General features: G+C 41.5%; 1 protein-coding gene across 6 annotated transcripts in view; it reads left to right on the forward strand.

Moving 5' to 3' along the window:
• Positions 1-27,548, forward strand: part of Relch (RAB11 binding and LisH domain, coiled-coil and HEAT repeat containing) — a 117,740-nt gene that overhangs the window by 56,134 nt on the left and 34,058 nt on the right. For all 6 annotated transcript variants that reach the window (XR_003850744.1, XR_003850743.1, XM_008840647.3 and 3 more), the window contains exons 13-18: positions 4,545-4,616; positions 8,546-8,686; positions 9,060-9,224; positions 11,169-11,316; positions 25,565-25,721; positions 26,290-26,413. Coding sequence is in view for 4 of the 6 variants with exons in the window: in XM_008840647.3 (XP_008838869.1) it covers positions 4,545-4,616; positions 8,546-8,686; positions 9,060-9,224; positions 11,169-11,316; positions 25,565-25,721; positions 26,290-26,413 (807 nt within the window). In the remaining 2 variants the exon portion in view is untranslated. The remainder of the gene's footprint in view (positions 1-4,544; positions 4,617-8,545; positions 8,687-9,059; positions 9,225-11,168; positions 11,317-25,564; positions 25,722-26,289; positions 26,414-27,548) is intronic.

Consider the following 27,548-nt stretch of genomic DNA (forward strand, 5'->3'; position numbering starts at 1 on the left):
ATGAGCATCTCTCAAAATGTCCTGTAATGGTGGTGGGTTATCTGGCCTCCTTATCAAGGAAGCTGAGGAGACCCCACCAGATGGACTTGAGCCAGTGTCCAGTCTATAAAGAGGAGGGTCAACACGGAGGAATCATTTCCTCCATGCTTCCAAGAGGAGCCAACAATGGTCGAGCAGGACCTTTGACTTATCCTCACATGGATGGAGCTGGTAAAAGAAAGGAGCCAGGGGCTCCTCCCAACCCCATGGGACTCCTGAGGAACAAATCCTCTAACGACCTCAAGAGTAAAAACAAATCAGTTTATCTGGTCCAATTGTATGTCCTTAAACACCCAAAACGAAAGGATAACCAAAGATTAAAGGGGCCAATATAATTTCATAAGAGTCCATATATATAGCTAAAGGCTATATAACAAGCAACAATACCAGACAGGCGATACCTTCTTTTGAGTTGTTGGCCAGGGTGGCCAAAGGGATTCCCAGATAGTACCCAACATAGAACTGGGGAACTGAACAGCAGACCCCAATCTTGTCCAAAGGAATATTGACAACTGATTACTGCTAGATGAGGAACAGCTGACCCTCCTAAAACAAAGACCTCTAGATAGGCTGACTAGATTCACCAGAAGGGCAAGTAGTGGGGAATGGCTGGGGGTGCCGACAACACAGCAGACAGTAGCAGGGGTATCAGGCTTTGTATTTTTAATTCATTTTACTAGCAGTGTTTTTAGTTTTATATTGAATGTTACTATTTCAGTCCTCTGAAGAGCTCAGAATCAGTGACTTTGTAGACTTAATAGGTCATTAAGTTCCTCCTTTCTCTACCTTAAAATGATAGTTTTCTCACTATTGAGACAAGTTACAATAGTGCAGTGACTTCTTTCTGGAACTCACTATGTAGATCACACTGGCCTTGAACTCCCAGAAATCAAAGCTTACTTCTGGACCGAGTGCTGACATGTGCTGCCATGTCCAGCCACAGTCACTTATTCTTAAGAAAAATATTAGATACAAGTAAAACCAAATGGATTAGCCATTTAAAGTTCTACTTTTAATTTCTTTCAGCATTCTTTTTATTTTTCTTATTTATTTATTTTTATTTTATGTGTATGAGTGTTTTGTCTGCATGTATATAATTGCATGCATGCACTGTCCTTGGAGGCCTGAAGAAGGTGTCAGCTCTCCTAGACCGGAGTTTCAGACAGTTGCTAGCTGCCATGTGAGTGCTGGGAACCAAACCTGGGTCCTCTACAAGAGCAACCAGTGCTCTTAACTGCTGGGCCATCACTCCAGCCCGCATACATTTTTTTTTAAATTAAAATATGGGGTGTTGCGGGTGTCCTGGGACCCTCCAGGCGGGGGCAGAGTCAGCGCAGAGTCACGACACAGACACCAGGAGTCAAGTGAGAAGTAGGCAGTGTGAGCAGCTGCAGACTCATTCATTGCGAATATGGGGCTCCCTTATATCCCCCTTCCCGGTGTCCCATTGGTCCATTGATAGGTCGTGTCTGTTTCTCATTGGCTCTCTGTATCAGGCCATTTTTGCATCAGCCATCTCTATGTCTTTTGGCAGAACACAGGCTTGCCTCAGCCAGATGTTTTGGTGCATTTGCAGCGCTCATGTGCTGGTTGTTCATGCCGCACTTCCTCCTACAATGGGGGGCTGGAGAGATGGCTCAGTGGTTACGAGCATTCTTGCACAGGGCTCAGGTTTGATTCCTAGCACCCACATGGCAGCTACGAACCATCCTTAACTCCAGTTCCAGGGGAATTCGAAGCTTTCTTCTGACCTCTGCGGCACTGCACAACAGGTGCACTCACATACATAAAATAAAAATAATAAAATAAAAAAATATGGGACCTGGAGAGATAGCAGTTAAAAACACTGTTCTTGCAGAAGACCCGGGTTCAAATCTTAGCACCTACATGGCAGCTAACAACTGTCTGTAACTCCATTACCTGGGGATCTGACAGTCTCTTCTGTCCTCCGTAGGCAGTATACAACATGGGTGCACTCACTATATGCAGGAATACACTAATGCACATAAAATAAAAATAATAAATAAAATAATAAAAGAAATCAAAGTATGGTAGAGAAACTAGGTTCACTATGTAAAAGTGATCAGTATAGCAACAGTGTAGTAATAATTATCTTTGACAGTGGCAGACAACATCTTTATATTGAAAACATACTAATTAAATTTAGGATATGATTCTGATTGCTTAAAGTTAAAAACCAGTTGCAGCATAAAACTTCAAATTTCTAAATCTATACATACTATTCATCTTTACATTTAATACTGAGTTTTTTCCATTTTCTCTCTTTTTAAACATTTTTCAAATATTTTATTTATTACTTTTATTTTATGTGTATCAGTGTATTGCCTTCATGTATGTGAGTGCACCTGTGCCGTGCAGTGCCGTGGAGGTCAGAAGAGGCCTTCAGGTTCCCCTGGAAATGGAGTTAAGGACGGTTCATAGCTGCCATGTGGGTGCTGGGAATCAAACCCAGGTCCTCTGCAAGAGCAGTCAGTGCTCTTAACCACTGAGCCATCTCTCCAGCCCCTCCATTTTCTCTTTTTAAGTTTTTATTTTTTGTACTGGGCATAGTGGTATACACCTTTCTTCCCTGGGCTAAGGAGGCACAGATATGAGGGATTTACATTCAAGTCTAGCCTTGCTACTTGATAGGACCCCATCTTGAAAGCTTGCAGAATAAAAGATTATGTCAGACATGTTAGTGTACATCTGTAATCCCAGTACTGCTGAGGCTGAGACATGAGAATTTCCATGTGTTCAAGGCCATCCTGGGCTACCATAGTGAGTTTGCAGCAAGCCTAAGCTACTTTCTCAAAACCAGAGAGTTTTGTTTGTTAATTCTAATGGCATGTAGCTTACCCCCTGAGTCTGTAAATCAGTGGTTTCGATATATTTGTAGAATTGGGTATCCATTACTACACTCAGTTTTAAAGCATTTTTTTTTATCACTTCCCTAAAGCAAACACTCTGCCAAACTTATTTTAGATATTATGGGACTCTTAAACTCTATGAATATTTTAAAATTTTCTTTTGAATTATTTTATCTTTATTTTGTGTATGACTGTTTTACCTCATGTATGTAAGTACACCCATGTTTTGCAGTCCCATAGAGGACAGAAGAGGGCATCAGATTCCCCGAAATTGGAGTTACAGATGGTTGTTAGCCACCATGTGAGTGCTGGGAACCAAACCCAGGTCCTCTGGAAGAGCAGCCAGTGCTTTTAACAACTGAGTCACCTCTCCAGCCCTCCATATAAAATTTAAGATCAGCTTATCAGTTTCTACAAAGAAATTAGCACAGATTTTTATAAGTAATTTACTGAATCTATAGATTAATCTGAAGAGAATTTCCATTCTATTCATATTAAGTTTTCCATTATATAAATTTAAGATGTCTTTCCAATTTAAAGTCTTAAAAATCTCCTATAAGGGTGGTTTGTAGTTTTCAAAATATAACTTTGTACTTCTGTTTTATTCCTATGTACTTTAGTTGTAGTGCTATTATGAAAAGAATCTTTAAACCTTTATTTTTAGTTATTGCAAAAATAAGTTGGTTTTTGTATGTGTATTTAATTCTGAAACACATTGAGTTAGACAAAGAACAGAGTAAAACTTTAATCTCAGTGTACTTCGATATTCAGTCTGATATTCTGTTTTCAATGTAATTACATCTGGATTAAATTTAATTCTAAGATGTTAGCTACACACATCTCTACCATCTTCTCTTTTGTAACCTTTATGATCATGGATATCAGGGATCTGACTACCACCTATCTCTAGTTTGTTGCTCAGTAGATTGGTATATAATTTCTTAATTTTAGGAATCCAATATATTATTGAATTATGTCACCTTTTGATATGGGAATATGAGAACAGATACACTTCTTTTCCAGTCAAAGAGAAATTTATATTCTATGAAGAAGACTTATGGGAACAAAACCCAGTATGTGTCTTTTTTTTTGTTATGGTTCAGTGTAGTTACTACAATAGCAAAGCCCATCATTTTGCATATGCAAGCAGGAAAGAAATCTTCTGAATTTAAAAAGAAAATCATAGTTCTCATCTAGCTATTTAAATTATTGATTGACTTTGTTGCTAATGCTTTAGGTGGAAAGCAAACTGGCATATATCATATACTGTATCTATAAGATCCCAGAAGCTAGATTTTCCAAATTAAAAATGTACAGCTAGTGCTAGAGGAAGGACTAATTTCTCCTGACTTTCTAAGGAAAGCCTAGACCTAACACATAATCTCTAGATAGCTTGCCAATTTTTCATCTTTGATTTTTCCCTTTTTTCTTTAACAGATACCCCTGTGACCTCATTTTAGGCTGTCCTTGATTCCATTATTCCTGATCCAGTTATAGCCACACAGGGATTCCCAGAAGTGGAAAAGGAAGACATTGTGTTACATTCTTAACAGGATCTATGGTGAAAAGTAATTCTCTGTTGGAAGAAGAGAGGGTATGTTGCTTATGCTTGATTTATTTATTTTTTTATTCTAGATTAATCACAAATACCCAGAAAGACGACTACTTGTGGCAGAATCCTGTGGCGCTCTGGCACCCTACCTTCCTGTAAGAATTTTTTTTCCTTTCTTTTTTCTTTTTTGATAGTAGGGAAACTTTTTTGACATTTTAATCCAAATTCTCTTAGCCATGCTATCTTAAAAGTATAAAAGACTTATATTTGAGGAGGAAGCATAAAAATGTACTTCATGTTAAATAGTAGAGGTGATAAACATTACCAGTGAAATCTACCTCATGACTTTATATCCATACTCAGGTACTAAGGATCCAAGTGTAACTGACTGTGACTAGTAATAATCAGATACATGGAGATCAGAGACACATATGCAAACATCTAAGTGTTAGTAGCACTAAAAATGTAGGAAATGGCATATTTTAAAATGAAATGGAGATCTTCTTTAAAGGGTAAAAACTTATTTTATGTCTCATAGGGTTTGGGCTTATACTGAGTTCAATATTGTATAACTGTATTGATTCAACTGTTAATCTAGAAACTTGCACCCACTTGTGAAAGAGATGTACTCTTGCTCTGGAAATTGTTACTGAATATGTTAAAGCTGTAATGAAAAGCTTCTTCTAATCATGTGATTAGTAAATAAAAAAAATTTTTTTTAAAGCATAAGAGATGGGCAAAATCAAGGACAGGCTCACAGTAATACTATATTGCAATGAAGGCTGATATGTACATTAACATTGGTTTTACATGAGTATAAATACATGTTAACTGTATTGATGATTCTCATAGTATGCTCAATAATAAGTCCTTTTTTGTCTTTTTTGCTGTTTATACATACAGTGTTGGTAGAAAAGCAGTGTTGTGCAGAAAAGTTCTGCATAGTACTAATGAGAGTCGTGGCCCTCAAATATGCTAATAATGATTGACTTCTTCACTGCCATACACTTCTAAAACAAGCCAGTTTCATCGTAAAAGGACCATGCTGAACCAGATAAAACAGTTTTTCTGAATTTTAGCACTTGAATCTTTGTAGTTTTCTGTAACATAAAATACAAAATAGTAATAGAAAACCCTTTCACTGTATGCTGAGGTGATAGCTGTTTGTAAGAAAAGCATTTATGCACTTGAGTATTGAGTTAAGTAGCTGCTTTTTTCCATGGGATACAAGTTTTTCTTGACAGAACCAACCACTTACAGTCGAACTGTGATTATTCAGACTTGAGTATATCCGATACATTTTCATTTTCATCAAATAGTTACTTGGAAGAAAACAAGTAGGCAAATTTGCTTCCAGTGATAAAATTGGAGCTTAAATGAGTTCTATAATTTGGAGAAATTTATATATGCCTCTGTACACCTGACAACTTTTCAATGCATAAACTTTTTAAAATATATATATGATCAGTAGATTTTTTAATGGTATAATTAAATTTGCCAATTTTGAACAAAATCTACATAACTTTGTGGTTCCGTTTTTTTTCTCAAATGAGCAGTATATAAGTTAAAGGCATTCAGAGTCTGAGATGGATCAATGAAATTTGAGTATCATCAGGTTGTTCAGGGATTTGTGTGTGTGTGTGTGTGTGTGTGTGAAATCTCTTGCAGCACAAAATAGCCTTGAACTTCATATGTAGAGAATAACCACAATATCTGATCCTCCTGCATCTACCTCCCATATGCTAGGATTACAGGTATGTGTGTGAATATTTTGTCTGCATTCATGTAAGTACACCATGTATATTCAGTGTCTGCAGAGGCTAGAAGAGAACGTCAGATCACCTAGAACTGGAGTTGCAGTTGTTAGCTACTATGTAGGTACTGGGAACTGAACCCAGATACTCTGTAAGAACAACTGGTGCTCTTAACCACTGAGCCTTCTCTTGAGTTCAAATGTTTGTTCATATGCCCCCGTTTCATATGTTTGTTATGTTCATCTGAAAAGACTTTTTTTTAAAAGGTCAAAACAAAAACCAGGTCTTTAAAGAATGACAAATTTTAGTTTGCATGACAAATCATGTTTTACATTTATGAAAAGTGACTTCATCTACTTTATTTTTATTTATTTTATTCTAACTCTTAAATATTTTAAAGGGCCCCAAACAAGTTTAGACGTGTTTAATTTTATAAACTGACCAAATTGCAATAACTACAAAATATGGTTGAATATTAATAGCTTTATATTAACCTCATCCTTTAATTAAGCTGAAAGATTCCGTAACATAACTGGAAACAGTAATGTGGGCTGGAAGTATAGGTCAATGATTAAGCTTTGCCTGGCATTCATACAGCCCTGAGTTTGATTCCCAGTTTAAAATTAAGATGGTTGGGGCTGGAGAGATGATGGCTCAGCGGTTAAGAGCACTGGCTGCTTTTACAGAGGACCCGGGTTTGATTCCCAGCACCCACATGGCGATTAACAACAATCCATAACTCCAGTTCCAGGGGATCTGACACCCTCTTCTCAGCTCCACAAGCATTGCGTGACTCCTGTGCACTTAACATATATGCAGGCAACACACTCATACACATAAAATAAAATAAAACCAATAAAAATAAAGTACTTAAAATTGAAAAGAAAAAAAAAAAGGTCTGGATACTAGAAAAATGACTCAGGTGTTAAGAGCACTTACTTCTGAGACCCAAGTTTGGTTCCGGCAATCCTGTCAGATGAGTGGCACCCATGTCAGGTATCTAACTCCAGCTCTAGGGGACCTGACACCTTTTTAGGCTTCTCATATGCTGAATTCACATATGAAAACCTACATTCACACACACGCACACACACACACTTCAAAAGTAAAAATAAAGCTGGACCTGGTGGCACACACCTTTAATCTCAGCACTTGGGAGGCAGAGGCAGGTGAATCTTTGTGAGTTCCAGGCCAGCCTGGTCTACATAGAGAGTTCCGAGCCAGCCAGGGTTACGTAGTAAAACCTGTCTTCAAAAAAATTAAATATAAACAAAAATTTTAAAAATCTGTGACACAGCAGTGGTTGACATTGTATTAAATATTTCCTTAAAGTTGTGTAAAGTTCATTCATGTGTTTTATTAAATTGTTTGAATTCATTTTCTCACTGTCACCAGAGTTCTTTCTGGGTCTCTTGCACTATCAGGCAAACCATATAACATATCTTTATGTATATTTATTATCGTGGGCCAAGGAGTGACTTAAAAATGAACACCCAGTGCCTAGCTCCACACTGCTCAGCTCCAGACCACCCAGCTCTGCACTGTGGCTCAGAGCCCACCATACCAGATCGCTCCCACGGCACACCTATAGTCACCCCTAGCTTTTGTCCACACCTCAGGGGCCAGCGGTCTTGCCCCAGGTCTGTAAATGCCAGGCCATTCTGTCCTTGAGTACTCCCGGCTGCTGTGCGTTCCCCACACCTGCCGCCATGGGCGCTCCTGGCAGCTTGTAGCTTCTGTCCCAAGAGGGCACCACAAGCCCCTCCTTCAGCAGCTAACTCTCCACAGTCAATTCTCTGCAGCAGGCCCCACCCCTTAGAGGAACCTGAACCCCTGGGGAACACACTTATAAAATAAAAAAGAAATGCCAGGGTTTTAGAGTTTCCTCATCCAGCCCCAGTTAAATGTTTTAATTATAAGAGTAATTTCTCCATTATAACTTGAAGCATATTTCTCTGAGTTGCACAAATAGTGACAGAGGAGGCATTGTCCATTTGTAAGTGTTCACTTTGTTCATTTTTTAAATATGTCTGTGTGTGCTGTAAGGATGTGAAGAATTTTTACATTTTCAGGAAATAAAAACATGCTGAGGAATGAGTAATACCAGATTCAGAGAGAATGTTCTTAAAAAGGTAGATGGAAGGGGGGGGTTGAATAGAAAAATATTCTGGATGTGTAACATTTTATATCTTTGAAAAAATAGGTTTTGAAGCAAACAGCAAAGTGTTAATGTCTGCTTAATCTGGATTTTTTAATACATGGAGTACCTGATAGTTTCCAAACTTTCACTTTAGTTAAATAAACAGTAAAAACATATTGCTTATTTTCAGAAAGAAATCCGGAGTTCCTTGGTTCTTTCAATGTTGCAACAGATGTTAATGGAAGATAAAGCAGATTTGGTAAGAGAAGCTGTGATCAAAAGCCTGGGTATCATTATGGGATACATTGATGATCCTGACAAATATCAACAGGTATGCTTTTCAAAGTGGTTTTTTTTTTTATCCCATTATACATTCCGAACAATAGAGAATTCCCTATCACTGATTCACATACTACATAATCTGTAGGAGAGATGATATGCATCAGCTGTCATCAGCTGGAAATGACTGCCTGGTTTCAGTCTAGCTGCTCCCCCAGGAAGTTGGAAATAAGTATGCTGTGTTTCCCACCCCTTCTCTGGGTTGCTCTTTAGTGAATATATAACACTTAAGAAAATAAGAAGGACAGGATTATAGGTGGTCCCCCTGTCTTGCTTAAAACATTTTCTAAGTTTCTTGAAGTATTTATTCCAGTTTATTGAGCTTTTTCAATAAAAATCTCCATTTTACTGTTTGTCCTTTGTAGGGTTTTGAATTACTGCTTTCCGCCTTGGGCGATCCCTCAGAAAGAGTTGTTAGTGCAACACATCAAGTATTTTTACCAGCTTATGCTGCCTGGACAACAGAACTTGGGAATTTACAGTCTCATCTTATACCTACACTCCTGAACAAGATTGAAAAGCTTCTCAGAGTGAGTTCTTCCTTTGATTATTGAATTTAAAGCATTTTAAAGGTTTCGTTCTAGGTCATCATAGACAAATATTGATGAGCAGAGACATAATGTACCATTTAGCTGTAATTCTGTAAAGATTTTATTAGCCAAAGCAGGTTTGAGAAACTCTTGCTGTATTAAATGAAGCTAGAAGAGAAAGGGCACAACCACCACTTACTGGCTGAGGCAGGTCCTTCCTGGAAAGAACTCAGACATTATTCAGAAAGCTAGCTCTACCTTAGCCCTGAGAGGACTCAACTATTTTATATGAAACATCAGCTCTAGTTCCAGAATGCAGAGATGACAACTCCGAATCTCTGTAGCCTTCTTATTTGTATGATGTCAGACTTGCTTTAATTATGCTTACTCCTTACTACAGTACATACTTCTTAAAGAGAACCTTATTCTACTCAGGTAAAAGAGCTGAAGAAAAATTGACGAAATAATAGAAGCTTCTTGCCTGACTTTTGTTCTAAGTGTTCTTTTAGAGGCTTACAGAGAAGCTAGTATTTCTTGCATGCCTATATGTACCATTAAGGTTGATACTTTAGATATAAAAATCCTGTTTCCTTCTTAGAACTCTTTGAGCTGTATTTTGTGTTTTATATGGAAATTGGGACTTGGTACTGAAGTAACTTGTCAGGTCCCATAGTTGTCATATGACAATTGATACTTATCTCTGACTCCAAACTCACATCCTTTCTGCTTCAGATTTTTGAAGGACCTATAAGACTTTTATCATAAATCTTGTAACTATTCAGTAGATGCTCTCATATGTACGTACATGTATTGGTTTATTCTAAAAATTGCACTGTTCTTTGTAAACATCAGTGGGCATTGTGAAAAAATATAAACTGTTGGACTGAAGTACCTTAAAGTATTTTTTAAAAGTGTATTCTTTCTGAGAATTACCCAAACCCTTTTTTCATACGTTGTGGCATGATTAATTCCACATTACTTCTGAAAAGTGTCTGCAGTATTCTGCTTAGTGATATTTTTGTAAAGGAATTAACTTATTTATAATTTAATAGTGAGTTTTATATTATGATACAATTGTTATTTTCTTATGTAATAATGACATTTCAAGTGGATTCAAATACAATAGCTAAGTCTTTGGGGTTTTTTGTTTTTTGGTTTTTTTTCCTTCACTATGACATTTGGTTTCTAAGTGTCATGCTCATCCTTTTCTTCCCTTTTCTGTCATCTTTTTGTTCCCTTTTGGATTTCCTTCTATTTATCATCATCATTATTATTATTATTATTATTTTCCTTTGAAACAGAGTCTGTCAATGAGCCAAGAGGTCATTTGGTCTTTTTGAAACAGGGTCTCCCCTGTAGCCCCAGCTGGCCTGGAACTCACTATATAGACCAGGCTGGCCTCAAACTCTCAGAGATCTGCCTGCTTCTGCCTCCCAAGTGCTGGGATTACAGGGGTGTGCCACTCGCCCAGCTCCTTCTACATTTTATTTATGTATGAAATATTTTATAGTGCTTTCAATATTTTCAAATACAACTATCATCAAATATAAGAGAATTTAGTTAGGAAGAAAAAAAATGGCCAGTGCTGCTGCAAGGTTAGCAGTTGAGCATTAAGTACAGCTCCTGTGGCTCAGTTTATTTGTTCTGTCTTGCAGAATTTCAAAAGATAAGATACTCCCTAAAAGAAAAAAAAAAAGTATCTATAAGAAATATTCCCTACATGGGAAATGATTGCCCTAAAATCTTTTTATACTTATGGATGCTAATATGTCTATAGTAGCTTCTTACTTGTCAATGGTTTTATTGGATATCTCCATTAAGTGCTGTTTTAAGTCCAAAATAGAAGTCCTTAAATGTTTATTTGCCACAGAAAGGAAAGCCATCATAGAAGCCAACTTGTAATTTCAAAAGACTAAAATTATCTTCCACCTCCTTATGTTTCAGGAAGGAGAACACGGGCTGGATGAACATAAGCTCCACATGTATCTTTCTGCTTTACAGTCCTTGATCCCATCTCTCTTTGCATTAGTACTGCAGAATGCACCTTTCTCCAGCAAAGCCAAGCTGCATGGTGAAGTCCCACAGATAGAAGGTACTGAACCGAATTCTGGGAGGGTGTAGAATATTAGCTGTCTAGCTTCCTAAAGAATTATTTTTAATTAAAATTCTAAAAATTATTGTATTGCAGCATAGTTACTAAAATGTATTATGTTTCGGGTCATGTGTTCATAAATATATAATACCTCAGATAAACTCTAGCTTCATCTTTTATGGATTAAAAGTCTCATTAGATTATTCTGTAATATCCATACTTTCTGTTCTTAACCTGTAGGATTTGTTTGTTTGTTGTGTTTTGTCATCATGCCAAATAATAATCCTTTGCTTTTACATCTTGATGACATAACTCTTTAGCTTTCAATTTAATGACAATGTTGTATCCTTAAGTTGAATTACAATATGTTTAAGTAAAAATTTATTCTATCATCATTTAAGAGATATCCCGATATATTTTAGAACTTGGATTCAGAGAGAAGTGAAACACATCAAAGATTCCTAGCATCTTTTGAGACAGTCTTCCTGTAGCCCCAGCTGGCCTGGAACTTGCTCTGTAGACTAGGTTGGCCCCCATTTCACAGAGATCCATGTACCTTTGCCTCCCGAGTTGTGGGATTAAAGGAGTGTGCCACCATGCCCAGCTTTATATGTTTTATTGCTAATAAAATGAAATATACTCTTACTTTACCAGTTTGTGTTGCTAGCTGATTAAAATAGTGTTCATATTATAGTTAAGAGGCTGGAGAAATGGCTTAGTGGTTAAGAGCACTGGCTGCTCTTGCAGAGGACCCAGGTTTAGTTCCCAGCACCTACATGGCTTCTAACAACTATCCATAACTCCAGTTCTAGGGAATCCAACACCCCATCTGGCCTCGACAGCATGTGGTACACTTACATATATGCAGGCAAAACATTCATGCACATAAAATAAATTTTTTTTTTAAATCAAGACAGATTGGAGAGATGGCTCAGTGGTTAAGAGCACTGGCTGCTCTTACAGAGGACCTGAATTCAATTCTCAACACCCACATGGCAGCTAACTGTCCATAACTTAAGTTCCAGGGGAATCTGATGCCCCCTTCTGATTTCCACAGGCATTGTACAACATGAGGTGCACCTACCTACCTGTAGGCAATACACTCATACACATAAAATAAAAATAAAATAGGGGCTGGAGAGATGACTCAGCAGTTAAATGCACTGACTGCGCTTGCAGAGGGTCCGGGTTTGATTCCCAGCACCCACATGGCAGCTACGAACCATCCTTAACTCCAGTTCCAGGGGAATCCAAAGCCCTCTTCTGACCTCCGTGGCATTGCACAACACAGGTGCACTCACATACATGCAGGCAATACATTCATGCACCTAAAATTAAAATAATAAAATATTTTAAAATAAAAAATCGAGACATGTACTTGACTTGATAGGCCTTAACATATCTGACAAAATGAATAAATCTGGTGAGGAGAGTTATGGGCAATGCAGATAGTGGAGGTGGTCTAAATATGATTAAGATGTATTGTATGAAATGCACAAAAATTTGATAAAAATATTTTTTTAATATTTTTATTATTTTTATGTGTATGCGTATATTGCCTGCTTGTAGGTAAGTGCACCCATGTCGTGCAGTGCCCGTGGAGGACAGAAGAGGCTGTCGGATCCCCTGGAACTGGAGTTACAGACAGTTGTTAGCTGCCATGTGGGTGCCAGGATTCAAACCCAGGTCTTTTGCAAGAACAACCAGTGTTCTTAACTGCTGAGACATCTGTCCAGCCCCAATAAAAATGTATATTTTTTAAAAACTATAGGTCTGTAGCCACAGAAAAAAAAATGTCACAGTTAAGTAGATCAATTTTCTGTGTCTTCTAAGTCATTCAAATTTCTTGTCTGTAATGACTGGGTTATCCTCATAATTCCCTATTTCCCATCATCATTTTGTTTATATCTATTGGACTTAGATTTAAACCTTTGATCTCACCCTTCTTATAGTAAGTTCAATACATCTATTTTGCTGTTACATTATTTTCCTGTAACATGTCAATAATTTTGAAAGAACAGCATTCACCCATCGCAGTATAGCAGATTATGACCAATATAATAGATCCCTGTTTGAAATTGTATCAGATATGCTTTGATGTGATACAGAAATATTAAGTACAGCTGGGCATGGTGGTGCATGCCTTTAATTCCCACACTCAAGAGGCAGAATCAAGCAGATCTCTGGGAGATTGAGGCCAGCTAGGGCTACAGGGATACTGTGTCTCAAAAAGACATCCTCCCCCCCCCAAAAAGAAATATTATTTATAAATATGCCTCATTATCCAAACTCTGATTTCCGAGTTATAGTAGTGAGAGATCAGATAGTGAGGGATACCATACTGTTGCGCATTCTCGTCAGACCAGCTGTGAAGACCCTGACCTGGATTGGGTCCCCTGCCAATTAGGGGGATGGGGGCAAGAGGTGCAGAGTCAACACACAGACACCAGGAGTCAGGTAGAAGCAAGCACTAGATGAGGTGCTGCAGGCTCATTTAATGCAGGAGGGGGAAGGCCTTGTATTTCCCTTTTCTCCCTTTAGTCAGCGTATCATTTTCTGATTGGTCCGCACCATGCAGTCTGTCAGCAGTCACTAGGCTCGGGAGCAGGGTACGGAGGCACGGGCTCCTTTTCGTGGGCAATTTGCGGACCAGGAAGTGAAGTGAATTCTCTCTGAATCCCAGGGCTCTGAGTCCGTGCCATCCTTGGAGGCCTCCTGCTACATTTCCACCCTTTTTCTTTAAAAATGACTGTTCAGCAAGAGCCTGTACATTTCCACCCTTTTTCTTTAAAAGTGACTGTCCAGCGAAAGCCTGTAGGCAGCTCTGCCTCAGGATGACCCCAGGATCATGGACTGTGACTGTCTTAGATTGTCTGTCTGGGCATGAACCTTACCCATCATTGGAGCATGGGTGTACATGTCCATGTCCTGGCTTAGGTTGATTCAGCCCAACAGGAGCTTACCTGTCATTGACTACCAGCCCTCCAAGGGGTATTGTCCTGGGGAATCAGTTGAGGTGGGGAATTATCTGTAGGAGGCCTCGTACATTTGTGCGAGCCAAGACTATTGGGCTGCGTAGGGCGGGTTGAAATCATCTTCGTGTATTGCTCTGAGGGCCTGATACACTGAGTAATTGAATTTTTTCTGACTGCGGGAACGAAGAACAAGGCGTTTAAGAAGTAGAAAGAGAAGAATAATTATGCCTGTCAGGAGTAGGTAAGTGACAATCCAAGACAGGTCAAACAGCGCTTTTAGATTAGACCAGATTTTCTCTAAGAACCCTGAATTGATGTCCAGCGTAGGGGCACAGGTATAATTTAGAGCAATAATTTGATTAGTTAGTAATATAGAGTAATGAAGAAACTTTTGATTCCAGTGGCCATGAATATAGTGTGTGAGTTGTAGGCGTGATTCATTAATATTCTGTACTTTATGGGGGTGAGACAAAGTGACCTAAAGCAAGGGTCACAAGCTAGCAGAGCCATGTCTTTGGTAATTGCCAGCTCTTCAGTTAAGAGATCAGTTTGTTGTCGTAATACATTAATTGCCTGATGAAGATGCTGATTGATAAGAGACTGAGTGTGAAAGGTAGAGGAAGTTTTGGACATGACTTCGTTGAGTGTCTCCACAGTAGTGGAGGATTAGGTGATAGACACCGCAGCGGTGGCGGCTGCACCTAATGCAAAGATGATGGCTGAGATGAGAATTGCAGTGACCCTGAAATCCCGTTTTAAGGGGACCCTGTGACAAGGCTGTCCACTCTATGAAGGTGACAGCATGGTGGGTTGCATTGGTGACTGGAACCCAAAGGGCTGCAGGTTCACGCATAAAGAGAACTATGTGAGCGGGATGGGTCCAGCAGGCCGCCAGTACACAGGTGGTGGTGGTATCGGAGCAATTGAGTTGTCCCCAAGGGTCGGAGGTAACATTGGCTAGCAATAAGGCAAACGGGGGCCACACGCAAATGGGGGTGGGTGGCTAGGATGTCGTGTGATGAATGGATGTAAGGATTTTATTTTTGGCACAAGTAGAGGGATTGGTGTTAGTGTAAGTGCCGTTGGAAAGCTGAAGGTCCTGCTATGCCAGTAATGGCCTCATGTCCATGCAGGCATGTGGGCCACAGAGGTCCCAGTTACCGAGTATTGACTCGTGGTTGGTATGGGAGATCTTAATGCCACAGGGATAGATGGGGGCCAGCTGTCTCCAAGATCCTAGGTGGTGATCAGAGGGGGAGTGGCTGAAGTGACAGAAGGGAGGGATGGCATGGTTGGGCTTAAGGAGGCAACTCTGCCACAGTATGGGAAGCGCAAAGAAAAAGGGTGCAAGGGAGCATGTGCGTGGACAGTTGGGGAGTGGTGGGCATAGAATAGCAGAGCAAAATGGGTGCGGTGGGGTGACAGCCCCCTCCACCCCTCCTGCCATGATTGCCCCCAGTGCAGCAAGGACCAAAGCTACATGGGTGTTGTTGAAGGTAGGGCAAAGGCCCTTGAGTTTAAGCATGTAACCTGAGGAGGCACTGCCGGCATAATCTTGGACGGTCAGGTTGAACAGCCCAATGCATGAGGATGAGTTGTTGGTAGTGAAACATAGAGAGTTATTTAGGGACCAGGAGCCATTGAGTGATTCCCAGGAAGTAACTGGGTCCATGGTGGGGAGGCCAGGTGTAGAATTAGTTGAATAGAGGGTGGGATAGGCTGGGGAATGAAGTGATAAGGGCAAGAGTATAGGCAGGGAGGGGACCAAGGCCCAGAGGTCATGGGCCATGGCAGGGGCGGGGAAGAACAAACCAATTATCCAGATAGCAGCAAGGTCTCTGGGTCCTGGGGGTCCCGTTGGTCCATTGATAGTTTCACATCTCTCGCTGGAACCCATACTGGCTTTGTTTCTCTCTGAGGAAACACACAAGCATAGCCTCACCCTCTTGTTAACAAGGGGGCGGGCGGTTGCCATTGACATATTATAGGGGACTTTCCATCTCACTAGTGGCAGGGGTGTAGGCCTAGGTATGGTAGCCCAGTGTTTGTAGGCCAGGCTCAACCCATTTTCATCAAAGGACAGGAAATTAATGCTGACTAGAGCTTCATTTAGAGCCAGGTGCAGGTCCCTTTTAGACTCAGGGGTAGCAAATTTTTGTAATGTTTCTTTGAGGGTCCTATTTGCCCGCTCCACAATGGCCTGTCCCTGTGGATTATAAGGGATGCCAAGGGAATGTCTAATTTTCCATGTTGACAGGAATGATTGGAATTGTAGAGATGTGTAAGCTGGCCCATTATCAGTTTTTAGGGTCCATGGCATTCCCATTACCAACATTGCTGATTTGACCGCCTTAATGGCGTGTGAGGCCTTTTCACCAGTTTGAGTGATGGCGAAAAGAAAGGAGGAGTAGATGTCAACGATGACATGGACATACTTAAGATTACCAAAGGAGTTATATTGGGTGACATCCATTTGCCAGAGGGCATTGGGTAGGAGACCACACGGGTTAACTCCATATCGATTGAGGGGGCCTAAGGGAGCAAGGGTGTACATTTAACGCAAGACCTGCTCTGATGTTTGCATTGAGAGATGGGTAGGTCGTATAGAAGGCAGTGCAAGAGAAAGGTGAAATTGTTGGTGTAAGGCTCTGGCTTGTTCTAGTAGGGAAATCTCTACAGACATAATAAGTTTGTCTACTTTGTTATTTCCCTTCACCAAGATCCCGGGGACTTTGGTGTGTGATCTTATGTGGGAGATGTGCCAGGGCCACTGTCTGTTATCTAAGATAATCTGGAGAGCTCTCATGGTTCTAGTGATGGGATCCTTGTGGCATTCTACCTGAGCCAAGGGAAGACATCTGAGGGCCTGAACCGCATACTGGCTGTCAGAGAATATATTGAGTGGCTCAGTCTGGCAGACTTGGAAGATTTTTAACAAGGCCAGGAGCTCCCCCAACTGGACAGAGCTGGGATTGGCTCGTACATAACAGGTGTCATCCTTTCCCATGCGCTGAATAACAATGCCATAATGGGACTTATTGGCATCCGAGAAGGCTAGCGTGGCTAAAGGTAGGGGGTTTTTGCAGGGGAAGCATGTGGCTGAGTGGTGATTTCCAAACAGGCCAGGCTGGCCAGTCACTTATCTGGGGGTTGGAAAGCCAGAGTCTGCCCATAATGTTTGGGAATGCTTAAGAGGAAAGGGCAGTATAATTTTGTCAGGTTCCTTTCCGAATATGCGCCTGGCTGCTTGTCGGGCCTTAACTGCTAACTTGAAGGCAATATCATACTTTGCGCTAAGCCTAGTTAGGTCTGAGGTAACCAGGTGGGTCCACACCAGGGGTGTCTTTTTGACATACTGCCCCAAGACACCATTTTTAGTCCAGAGGATCAAAGCCAATAATGGTTTTGCTGGGTCATAACGTTGGAGCAATGCAGACCAGAATATATGATCTATCTTATTAAGAAGATCCTTAGCTGGCTGGGTGAGAGGGATCCTTGAAGTTGGTGAATTATGGCCTTCCAGCAGGGAGAACAACGCCCGGAATTCCAACTCAGGGACCGGTATGAATTGTTTGAGCCAGTTTATAGTCCCACAGAGCTCAATCAAGGTATATATAATTTTTTGTAAGATGGAAGGGTTAAGTGGTTTAATTACTCTATCTATATGGTAGCCAAGGAATGTGAAAGCTTGGATGTATTGTAACTTGTCTCGTGCTATGTGGAGACCTAGACATTTTAGACTGGCAAGCAGACTGGGTATTACAGCCTGTAGTGTATTGTGAGATTTGTGTGCTAGCAGTATGTCATCCATATAGTGGATGACAATTAGGTCCTTGGGGATGTTGGTTAAGGCCTTATTAACATAACTGACAGATTGTGGGGCTATTTTTCATACCCTGTGGTAGTACCTTCCATTGGTATCTCTTGGCTGTTCTTTGAAAGTTGGGCTCCCATACTGTGAAGGCAAAGTGAGGTCTATATTGTTCCGCTAGGGGGATTTGGAAGAAACAATTCTGGATATCAAGTACTACGATATGGGATGGGGGGATAGCTGTAGGGTATGGTAAGCCCGCTTGTAGCGAGCCCACCTTTTCCATCTGGGCATTGACTGCTCTAAGATCTTGGAGGAGTCTGTATTTCCCCAATTTCTTTTTAATAACAAATATTGGGGTATTACGTTTACTGAGAGAGGGCTCGATGTGGCCAAGCCTCAATTATTCAGCTACCAAATTTTTGAGGGCAGATAATTTAGGTTCTGTTATAGGCCACTGGTCCACCCAAATGGCATCATTAGAGAGCCAGGTGATGGGGATCGGCTCGGGGGCCAAAATTGGAGTTGGTCCCAGGCAGGCAGTGGCCGTTAGGATTGGGGGTGCTGGGCAAGGTGTTGACTTTTCCCTGATAGTCCCTAGTTATTGTGGAGCATGGTATCATCATAAAAGGCACGGTCATCCGTGTTAAGAACTGTGCCTATGTCCTCTAGGACGTCTTAGCCCCATAAGTTATGGGGAACATCTGCTGCTATGGGGGTAACTGTACCCTGGTTCCCATCCAAGTCCTTCCAGTATACTGGACATGTGACCAGCTTGGTACCTTGTGTGCCGCCAACTCCTTTTATTGGTGGGCCTGGCCAGTATTTCCAATAAGGGAATTTAAGGTATTTAGTTTCTGATATAATGGTGATATCAGCCCCTGTGTCTACTAGGCCCTTTATGGCAGTTCCATCTTGGAACAGGGTCATTAGTGAGGAATGGTTGAGGATTGGGAGAGTCCATAATACCTGTCTTGTTTCCCCTCTTGTGGGCAGGGCTGAGCGGCACCCTGGGTGGAGTTTAAAGGAGCTGAGTCTGGTTGAGGCTGTGACCTACAGTCCTTAGCCCAATGGAAACCTTTTTTGCACTTGGGGCAGCAAGTCTTTGGGTGGGCTGTACCTCTTTGGCAGTGGCTACAAAAGTGGCCAAGCCCCCCACAGTTCCAGCAGCTTTCCCGTGCGCCAAACTGGGTGGGTTTTCCTTGCAACAAAAGAGTCTCCAAGGAAGCATAGGGCCCGCCCTGGGGTCTAAGTCTCTAGTAGCAAGTACCCATTTGTGAATGTTATCATTGCGGACAGGCGAAATAGCATTACGAGTAGGGGTGTTTAGGCCCTCCCAAGTTAACTGTTTGATAAGCACCTCTCAGGTGGGTCCGAACTCCACCCTCCGCTCTACTGCTTCAGTGACACAGGTAAGGAATTCCATGAAGGACTCCCCTGACTGTTGAATCAAATTACGGAAAAAGACTTGTGGGTCATGGGGGAGAGCAACATTTAAGGGCCTTAAAGGCCAAGTCAGAAACTTGTTGAAAATAGGCATGGAGGCCAATAATAGACTGGGAGATGGCGTCAGTATATTGTCCGCATTCGGTGAGCATGTCCAACGTAATGTTGAGGCCATATTGGAGATTTAGCCTGGTTTTCAGCCTGATTGTTATAGGCTGCATGCCAGTTTAGAAAGACTGAGGGTTCTAAGACTGCCATTAGTAAGTTATACCAATCATAGTGGGTTTGTAAATGTAAGGACCATTGGCGAAGAACTTGTTCGAAATATGGGGAGTCAGGGCCCGATTGCTCAGCTGCCTTGTGGATAGGAGCAAGGTCAGCAAGTGGGGTGGGCAGCCATGGATGCTGCACTGCACTAGGGCCAATATTAACCAGAAATGTAGGTGAGGGTTTAAGGTGGGCGACCTAGGAGGGAGGGGCATGATAGCAGGGGAAGGGGCAGGATTGTTATTAGGGGAGGGAGAGAGTAACTCCTTTCATGGGTAATGGGGTGGGGGAATTTCTGGGCATGGTAGCTCTAGGAGAGTATCGTGAGATATAGACAAAGGAGATCCTTCCTTATTGGAAGTGGGTGCAGAGGCACCATCCACCTCTGGGTCCAGGAGGTCCGGGGTCGAGGTAATAGCCAGATCTACACTAGATTGCTCCCAGCAGTGTTTGTTGTGGGCCAAGATGACTTCCTCAGGAGAGGTGGATTTAAGGCTAGCAATGATGGCTAGGAGAATCAGTACGTACGATGCAGGTGGAGTGATCCCTGACCCAACCTCCCTTTTTCAGGCCAGGAAGAGGACCCGCATCACGTGTCAGTGTCCCACATGTTTTCAGGGGAGACCCATGGAGCTAAATTAGTGGCTTCATCCCAAAAGTGTTAGATATCTTTTGGTTTTACTTTTAACCCTCTAGTTTTAAGGAGCACCTTGAGCGCTGCCAAATGTGGTTCCCTGCATTGTGGTGGTAAATTGCGCGTTGTGGGAGGGTCTCGTGAAGGGGAATTCACCACAGAAGTAAAAGATGAGGGTGACTACCGAGAGGGCACAAAGTAAGCTAAGAAGCACTGTGAGCCACTCAGATGTAAACTGCCCCCACATGTAAAGGTGTATCAGATCCAAATGTCTTGTGCTCAGTGAGGGAGTTCTGGAGGCTGTGACCCCTTCAGCCATATTCTCACACGGTGTCTCCAGGACAGGCAACAGGGTGACCCGAAGCCTGGGCTCTGAGTTCGGGGCGGATCAGCCTTTATGTGAACTCACCGGGACGAGCCGAGAGGGGGGAGGTTCCAACGTGGGCTTCAGGACCACGTGGCAGAGTGTGCCTCCCTGATCTAACAAACTAGTCCAACAATAAAGATGACAGACAGGGTGGAGGGGACAGAGAAGGGGGCTACTCGATCACTCTCAAGCAGCCGAAGAAACAGACAAATCCAGGGGCCTACTTACTGAATGAACCGAGGTTCTGGGTGTCGCCAACACCGTGGGCAGGTGTCCCTGTTTGGGCGCTACGTGTCGCAGGTTCTCCTCAGGCCAGCTGTGAAGACCCTGACCTGGATCGGGTCCCCTGCTGATTAGGGGGATGGGGGCAAGAGGCGTGGAGTCAGCACACAGACACCGGGAGTCAGGTGGAAGCAAGCACTAGGCAAGGTGCTGCAGGCTCGTTTAATGCAGGAGGGGCAAGCCTTATATTTCCCCTTTCTCTGCCCCCAAGTCCCTTTAATCAGCATATCATTTTCTGATTAGTCCACGCCACACAGTCTGTTAGCAGTCACTGGGCTTGCGAGCAGGGTATGGAGGTGCAGGCTCCTTTTGGCGGGCTATTTGCAGATCAGGAAGTGAAGTGAATTCTCGCTGAATCCTTGTGTCTTAGTTTGTTTCTTCATTGCTATGACAAAATACTCTGATCAATACCAATTTGGGGAGGAAAGGGTTTATTTGTCTTACATCTCCCAGGTCACGGTTCATCAGGGAGCCCAAGGTAGGAACTCAGGCCAGGAACCTGGAGGCAGGAGCTGGAACACAGGCCATGTAGGAACACTGCTTACTGTCTTGCTCCCCTGGCCCCTGCTCAGCCTTCTTTTTTATGCAACATAGGCCCACCTGCCCAGGGTTGGCACCACCACAGTGGGCTGAGCCCTCCCACATCACTCATCAAGAAGATGCCCCTCACACATGGCCACAGGCCAGTCCAATAGAGGCTCCCTTGACACACAAATGTCACTAATTAAACCATAACTTTCCAATTTCTGTCCCCAAGATATGATGTTACTATCACAACCTAAGACAGTACAACCTTAAAAACCCCACAGTCCTTAAAAAAAATCCAAATACTTTAAAGTCCATAGTCTTTTAAAAGTCTCAACTGTGGGTGGGCTTCTGTAAAATCCAAAACAAGTACTGTCTTATTTCAAAGGGAAGAATCGGGCACACAACTGTGGGTGGGCTTCTATAAAATCCAAAACAAGTACTGTCTTATTTCAAAGGGAGGAATTGGGCACACCTAAGCAAAACCTAAGTCCAGCAAATTAGCTCAAGGCTGGACATCTGGGATTCACTCATGATCCTCTGGGCTCCAAAGGGTACTGGCAGCTCCACTGCTCTAACTCTGCAGTCCACAGCACACTCAGCTCATCTCACAGATGCAGGCAAGCTCCATTCCACACCTGCCGCTGTCCTTGGTGATTGTCCCATGGTCCCGGCATCTCCAAAAAGCTGGGGTCTCCACTGAAACTGAGGCTACACCTTCACCAATGGCCTCTTCTTGCCTCTTGGGGTGCAAAGCCTCAGATTCTCTCCATGACACCCCTTCAATCCTGGGGTCTTCACTGCAACTGAAGCAGCACTTTCACCTATGGCCTTTCCTGGCCTCTCAGAGTGCCAAGCCTCAGCTGCTCTCTGTGACCCATTCATGCTTTCAACACCAGAGCCATGCAGGAGACTCTTACACATTACCAAGTCCTGCTTGCAGCTTAAAATAGAGGTGCGGGTCCTCTCTGTGTGCTGACCCTGAGGAAATACCTCCCAGAAGACTCCACCACAGTGATGCTGGTCTCTTGTTACTTACAGCTGATTTTTCAGCCCCAGCTAACCAGCATCAGTTGTCCCATTAAAGCAAAGGTTTTTCTTCAGGTTCTGGTCTCTTCTTAATCACAGCTGATTCTTCAGCCCCAGCCGACCAGAACCCACAGAGTCTCAATCCACCATCTCACGTGAACAACCCTGATAGTCTCCGCTTCCCTTTAAAGCTGCACAAGCCAGGCCTCCATCGTCTACAATTCTTTCAGCATAACTGTTCCAAGCTCCACTGCAACAAACTCTGAGCACGCAATGGCTTTTCCAGCCCAAAGTTCCAAACACTTCCACAGTCCTCCCAAAAACACCAAGGTCAGGTCTGTCACAGCAACATCCCACTCTCTGGTACCAATTTCTGTCCTGGTTTGTTTCTTCATTGCTGTGACAAAACACTCTGACCAATACCAACTTGGGGAGGAAAGGGTTTATTCAGCTTACATCTCCCAGGCCGCAGTTCATCAGGGAGCCCAAGGTAGGAACTCAAGGCAGGAACCTGGAGGCAGGAGCTAGAACACTGGCCATGGAGGAACACTGCTTACTGGCTTGCTCCCCTGGCCCCTGCTCATCCTTTCTTATGCAACATAGGCCCACCTGCCCAGGGGTGGTACCACCCACAGAGGCCTGGGCCCTCCCACATCACTCATCAAGAAGATGCTCCTCAGACATGGCCACAGGCCAGTCCAATAGAGGCTCCCTCAACCCAGGTGTGTCAAGTTGACACTAAAGCTATCCAGCATACCCAGGGCTCTGGGTCCGTGCCATCTTTGGAGGCCTCTTGCTACACCATACTATTCAAAATTTTGTCTTTGTGTATTATGACTACAAATAAGAGTTCAGATAGCAACCATAACCATTATCTGTATTTAATATATTCTTAAATGCCCTTGTGCACCCCACACACAAAATAAATAAATGAATAATGTGGGACCTTGGTTATAATATATTGTGCTTTATCCATTAAACAGACTATGAAAACAATTACTACTTTTTTTATTTCTCTTTTGAAATGGATCTCCCTGTAGTCCCAGCTGGCTGTAAGGCTGTGTAGACTAAGCTGGCCTGGATCTTTGCCTGCCTCTGCTTCCCAAGTGCTGGATTTAAAGATGTGTACCACAAAGCCCATCTGAAAACAATTTTAAATAAAACATTTAATAGTGAAAATTAAATGCTAAAGAAATTTGTTCCTCTCAAGCTTTAATGTATTTTATGTCATCCTCTCCTATTAAACAATATTTTTCCCCCTTTTAACCTGTTAAACTTTAAGTCCCTAAAGGTACTATTTTTATTGTATTATTTCATTGACATAAACAGTATGATAGAATTACAAGTTTCCTTTTTATTGAATTTTTTGTTTTCATACAATATAGCTTAATTATATAAAGACATCCCTCCTCTTTCTGCACTCTTCCCATAGCACCCCCCCACACCAGATTTCATGCATTCTGTCATATATGTTAAGGCCTAGTGAGTCAAGCTTGTGTCCCCAGATGTCCCTTGGTGTGAGTTCATCCACTGGAGCCTGGTCAGCCTATCTAGTGTCACTCTCTTAAAGAACACCAGCTCTCTTCACCCAACAGTGATCAGTTTCCAACAGTTCCTCAGCTAAGACTGGGACTTCTTACCCATTTCCCCAGTTCTATGCTGGGTTTTTGTCTGGTTTGTGTTTACATGGGTCTTGTGCATGGTGAATTCATATGAGCAAGTTCCCAGCCACCTGGAAAACTTTATCCTTGTGATCATCCACCACCCCTGTCTCTTACACTCTTTCCACTCCCTCTTCCACAATAAGCCCTGAACCCTGGGTGACAGAGATTTAATATAGGAGTCCTATCCAGGGACACATTATCTGCAGTCTCTTATTCTCTACCCTTTGGCCAGTTGTGGCTTTCTGTGTTCATCACCATCTGTTGCGTGAAGAAGTACTGGTGAGAGTTGAGAGATGCATTAATATTCTTTCTGACCCCTGTTGTGTGGTCCACAAGCCCTAGGTTTAGAGGTTCCATTGTAGATCTGTCACTTAAGGCTGGGCATCTCACAAACACTTATTCTCTGTGTTTGACCAGTTGTGGAACTCTGTAATAGTCTCCATCTGTTGCAAAAATAAGCTTCTTCGGGAGGCAGAAGCATGTGGATCTCTGTGAGTTTGAGGCCAGCCTGTTCTACATAGTAAGTTCCAGGCGAGCTGGAGCTACTGGAATACCCTGTCTCTAAAAAGACAAATAAATAAGCAAGCAAGCAAGCTTCTTTGATGAGTAGTGAGGGGTATACTTCTCTGTAAATGTAAGGATCCTTAGCATACAGTAAGAAATTACATTTGTCTAGGATGTGACAGATGTAGCATTTTTTCTAGATCTATATGACCTCTCCAGCCATGTGTATTTGGCTGTGTTTACAGTACCACACGTGGATTCCCTTCCATTGAACATGTTTTAAATCCAATTAGATAGCTGTTGATTACCCCCAAGATAAAAGTGCCATTACTGCACCAGTAAAGATCATTTGCTGTGGCAGCATTGTTGTGGTTATTAGGCTTTACAGTTGGGTTGAACCATTGCTTGATTTCCTCCCTTAGTAGCTTACATATTATTCTCTGATACTATGAGATGTACTGTCTTTGTCTTTTTAATAAAACCAAATCCATATTTTAAGAGTCTTTCGTATCTTTGATCCACTTTTAATTTAACCTACATGAACTTCTGAATTTCATTAGTAAACTTTAACATATTCATTTATGTATGTACTATGTAGTCTCATGAAATCCCCTTATCTTTTGAGACTTAAAGTTTTAATAAGTTAATTAATATCGAAGGAAAGACTTTATTTTCTTTTGATAGAAAAACTAAATTTCAAAATTGCCTTTCCTTTGTTACTTATTTTGCTTCCGTTTGTTATAGTGACACGATTCCCTCGACCTATCTCACCTCTACAAGATGTGTCTACTATTATTGGCAGTCGTGAGCAATTGGCAGTGCTGCTACAACTTTATGATTACCAGCTAGAGCACGAGGGTACAACAGGCTGGGAGAGTTTGCTATGGGTTGTCAATCAATTGTAAGTTACCCCCTCCGTATGCATTTTGTATACCTAAATTAGTTCAATGAAAAATTGCTCATATTTAGGCATGGACCTGTGAGAAAGCTACTAAAATGATGTTAATTAGTGGAAGAAACATAAACTAGCATCATCAAAAATAAATCTTGTTAGGAGACACTTACTCCCACTGAGTAATAGTCTGTGAAGAATTGCCACTTTGTTATGTCAGAAGGACGTCTGCTGTCTAATTTGTGTGGTAACAGTGATGGATTTCAAACTATTTCGTAACTTATTTTTGAGTCTAAAATGGATGCTATGATCACTGTGTGTTGTAATACATCAGATCCATCATTTTGAATCTCATTAACTTAATATGCAGAACTCAACCATTAAGGTTCCATATATTTTATGACAGTTAAAATTGATGTTTGAAAGTTTATATAGTAGAATATAATCTTAAGCCTATTTCAGAGGTTCCAAAACCAGTTCATTTGCTTACAAAGACTGGATTTGTATTGCTTAAGAAATTAGCAAGTAAAAGTAATTTGTATGTATCCCTGACAATTTTTCTTTCCTTCATATTCAGGTTGCCACAACTTATAGAAATAGTTGGCAAAATTAATGTAACTTCAACTGCCTGTGTCCATGAATTCTCCAGATTTTTCTGGCGTCTTTGCCGGACGTTTGGCAAAATTTTTACAAACACTAAGGTAAATATTGAATTCCATGTTTTCTTATATGCAAAAGATGTAAAACAGTAATGTGTTGATGTTATAACAGAAAATTAAAACGTGAGCCCCCTTTATCTTTTATCTTTCATACCTTAGAATGTTTAAACAGTTGAATTCTAGTTGGTAATTTTCATTTGTTGATTTTCAGAAGATGACTTAACCAAAACTTAGTTTAGACCAAGATTTGGACGTAAGACTTAGGCACTATAGATTTATCAGAGGTATTCACCAAAGATGTATCAGGTAGAGAACTCATCCCAAGCCTTTGAATTATAATCTAGCACTTTGCTGCATACCACAGAGCTTGGAAAAAATTGACTATGTGGGATTCTTTAATGAAAGCCTGAGGTATTTGTTGAACCACAGCACTTATAAAATTTGCTTCAAGGATTCCACCTCTTAGAAATAGTATGGACACTTAAAAGCATATTTCAGTCATTATCAAAAGTGTAATTTGTCTCACATTGGCCTGCATAGGTTATTTTATAGTTTAGGTATTAATATTTGAGTGTCCTTGAATCCCACTTTCTTCTTTAATTTTACTAATCCATCTATAAGCTAGTTTCTTAGAGAACTAGTAGAAACATTTTAAAAGTGTTTACCATAATCAAGTTGTAATCAAAATATTCAAATGGTAAACACTTTAACAATCTGTTCTTTACTATTAAATCTAGTTATTGAATCATTTAAACAAAGAAAATGTTGTAGTGATGTAGTCCTGCTGATATCTCTAAACTTCAATAATAAATTAAATAACCTAGTCCTGTGAAATGAAAAAATTGCTTCAGTCCTTAAGGTCTCTGATTCATTAATCTCTTAACAGTACTCTTCCTTCTAGCTTAAGTTGAATATGTAAATTAATATGCCTGACTTACCTATAAGAAAACAAAAACTGAAATTTGATACTAATGTAAGCAAGGCAAGGCCTTTTTACCTTTATTAGTAGCATCTAATTGTTAAGCAAATGCACCTTGATTTTATTGTTATCAGGTGTGGTGGCACACACCTTTAATCACAGCACTTGGGAGGCATAGGCAGGTGAATCTCTGACAGTTCAAGGCTGGCCTGATCTACATAGTGAGTTCCAGGCCAGCTGGGGCTACAGGGAGATCCT

The sequence above is a fragment of the Nannospalax galili genome, unplaced genomic scaffold, assembly GCF_000622305.1.
Source record: "Nannospalax galili isolate Female #2095 unplaced genomic scaffold, S.galili_v1.0 scaffold298, whole genome shotgun sequence".
In the NCBI taxonomy this organism is placed as follows: domain Eukaryota; kingdom Metazoa; phylum Chordata; class Mammalia; order Rodentia; family Spalacidae; genus Nannospalax; species Nannospalax galili.